Source organism: Zingiber officinale, unplaced genomic scaffold, assembly GCF_018446385.1.
Source record: "Zingiber officinale cultivar Zhangliang unplaced genomic scaffold, Zo_v1.1 ctg249, whole genome shotgun sequence".
In the NCBI taxonomy this organism is placed as follows: Eukaryota; Viridiplantae; Streptophyta; class Magnoliopsida; order Zingiberales; family Zingiberaceae; genus Zingiber; species Zingiber officinale.
This window is the reverse complement of record NW_024589920.1, coordinates 270,822-273,769: the sequence shown is the minus strand read 5'-3', so window position 1 is coordinate 273,769 and position 2,948 is coordinate 270,822. Positions and strand designations below refer to the sequence as shown.

Below are 2,948 nucleotides of genomic sequence, written 5' to 3'. Positions count from 1 at the left end.
GACACCTGACTCAATTTTGAATTTCACTGATACAGCTCGAGGTTTCATCTTTTCTGAGAAATTCGAGATCCGATCGACTAGACCACTCGACCAAGCCCAAATGACCTTACTAATTCTAAATATTGATCCTTCCTTAACTTTGACTAATACATTAAGTGGTCTTCTTGACTTCGAGCCCGATCCTGAGACCCATCTCATTCGTCATATCAATATTTAATATAATTATATTAAAATTTTAAATACATCACCTTTGTATTGTTAAATTTCCCAGTTTTTTATTTAAAAAAAAAAATCTTCTTTTCAACACTTTTGCTCAGTGCTGTTGTTGGGACTATAACTAGGCGCTATAATGTATCACAATGTACATATAGCAGCTAGAAGAATTCGAGGGCTTGTTTGAGGAAAATTGTCGAGATCTATCTGATACTTTTTAATTCCAACATTTATCAATATATTTCAATAATCTGATTTAAGGGGCGTAAAGATGCTCTATCAATTGATTAGTTCATAGTGTCGACTGTTCATAGATTTGCGCTTTGGATTCTTTATCATATCCACCGCTGAACCTGATGCCCCATCTATTTCTTTCACCTTTTAAATTACACCAAGGAGCTTCTCTCTCGCTCACTGACTCACTCACTGACTCACAGAAGCTACAATAAATTATTGATAACCCAACGAGTGTTTTTTTTTTTTTGTTTGTTTTTGACAGCAATTGATGCAGGCAGACGTATCCATTAACCCACAGATCCATGGCCCCCCATGGAGCTCCCAGAGGCCCAGCACAAGAGACAAGAGGATGGGAAACACAGTTTCTAAGCACTCGACGCCACATATAGCAAGAACATCTCAAAAGCAGCAGCCAGCAGCTAGCTAGCGTCCGGGTCAAGGGCACTTGGTGCGGTTGCCGTGGGTCTTCCATTCGGTGTAGCACACGCCGCACAGCTCGGTGTGGCCGTACGTCCCCGGCGGCACGCACTTGCACTCTTTGCAGCAGGTCACGCACGCCCTCCCGCACACGTTCTTCCGCGAGTGCAGCGCGCACCGCTCGTCGCACGCCGGCCCGCACTCTGTCATTTCATCAAACACCTCCTCAGTTCGCCCGCACTACCTACTAACCCCACACGCCTGCACGCTTCCATTTACATACATACATACATACATACCTCGGACGTCCTTGATTAACCGGGGAGCAGGAGGCGCCGGCGCCGGAGGCACCCCCACCGGCGGCGCCACAGCTGCCGCCGGGGGCTTCGCATAAGCATCATTCACAAAATGCCGCTCCTCGCCATCCGACGCGACCTGTCACAGCAACAGACAGAGATTCCTCCTTAAAATCGTTCGCTAGCTTAATTAACGCTATGATTTCGACTTACTTTAGCGGTGACAATTATAAGAAGAGATGCGGAGAGAAAGACTGCGAGCCTGAGGGCCATAGTGCGGATACACTCGTCGACACTCGGTGGAGTAGTGAGGAGAAGGCGGTGGCGAGCGGTGGTTTATATAGGGGGCGAAAAGGGGAGCAGTGTCGTCAAAGCACAGGCTGGCGCAAGGAGAGCAGCTGGTGGGCACCGGGAGCTGCTCCCCATCTCGTCTGCAGACAGACAGGACTGGCGATCGCAGTTCAGCTTTTTAATTACTGCGAGTAAATGTGCGTAGAGTTCTGGCTGTCACCGACGCGTGTACGCAGCTTAATTAGCTTGGATTTGGCGTCGGGCTACGCGAGAGAGATGGAGGCAAAGGGAGGGAGGGGCACTCGCGGCTCGGGCAGCAGAGCAGAGCAGAGCAGAGCAGTGAGCAGAGCACATGGTTGGTGTCTGTACGTCCTTCATTTAAGGAGGGTTAATTATATTAATGAGTGTGTTGATCGATTTGTGTGAGAGTGGTTGGACTGGGACTGAAGTGGGCAGCATAGCGTAGCCGTAGCGTAGCTGCTGCACGTACCAACTCCGTTGTCCAGACTGAGTTGGATTGATATATATCTATTAAGAACTGTATCTCGATTCGCATGGCGAGTTTGTGGTCATATTGGGAACAATTATGATAAAAGGTAAATATATTCGTCTTCAATATTTTCGTCAGTTCGTCCTAAGATTAATACGAAAGAGTTAAATCATGAATAACTACTAACCTTTGGAATAATGACTAACATATAAGAAAGATATTTATCTCGACTTTAACGAAATTCAAACATTAAATCTTATTATTATTGAGAACAATGATGATATATTCTCTAGATAATCTCATGTTTCTTCTAGCCAGCTAAGGCGGTTCATTTCTGAAATGGGCCTCAGGTTTGGGCAATGCACTTTCTAAAAAGAAAATTAAAAAAAAAGAGATGAAATTAAATATGGATGATCTATTAACATTTGGCAATGGGCACAGTAGTTTTTTTATGGCTAAAGGATGTCTAAATGAGCTGATTGCTCAGAGTGAAATGGGCCCAGTGCCCAGCCTAATTTGGACTGGTCGTACAGCACAACATTAATGGGCTGGCAGCTGGTTTATTGCAAGTCTGGCCCAAATAATTAAAACAGAGGAGAGGAGTGCTTCCCAGTTGCATCCTTTAATTGGATCATGCCATATTTCACCGGATCAAGGTGGATGAGGGTGGCAAAGGCAATTCGCTTGCCTTCATCATCTTTCGTCCCTATGATAAAACGAAAGAGATAAATCATAGACGATTACTAATCTTGAGTAATTGAATAGTACATAAAAAGGGCAGCCACCCAATTATTAACTGAGATTTAAACTCAACTTTATGATAACAACACTATTATACATTAATCAACTATCTATTCTAAATGAACCACAGGATCATGATGGCATCCTATGTAAGATAGATTTAGGGTTAGGATTATATCGATTGAGATTGGATCATATAATCGTACGATCATAACAAGGAATCTTAAAATTTTATAATACATGAATAATAATAACACAAAAAT

General features: G+C 43.8%; 1 protein-coding gene across 1 annotated transcript; it reads right to left on the bottom strand.

The window, feature by feature from the left end:
- Window positions 1–553: 553 nt before the first annotated feature.
- LOC122037266 (gibberellin-regulated protein 14-like) lies at window positions 554–1,770 on the bottom strand. Its single transcript, XM_042596708.1, has 3 exons — window positions 1,377–1,770; window positions 1,167–1,302; window positions 554–1,070 (listed from the first exon to the last, which is right to left on the bottom strand). The coding sequence occupies exons 1-3, from the start codon at window positions 1,434–1,436 to the stop codon at window positions 886–888; spliced, it is 381 nt and encodes a 126-aa protein (XP_042452642.1). The 5' UTR covers window positions 1,437–1,770; the 3' UTR covers window positions 554–885.
- Between the last annotated feature and the right edge of the window lie 1,178 nt (window positions 1,771–2,948).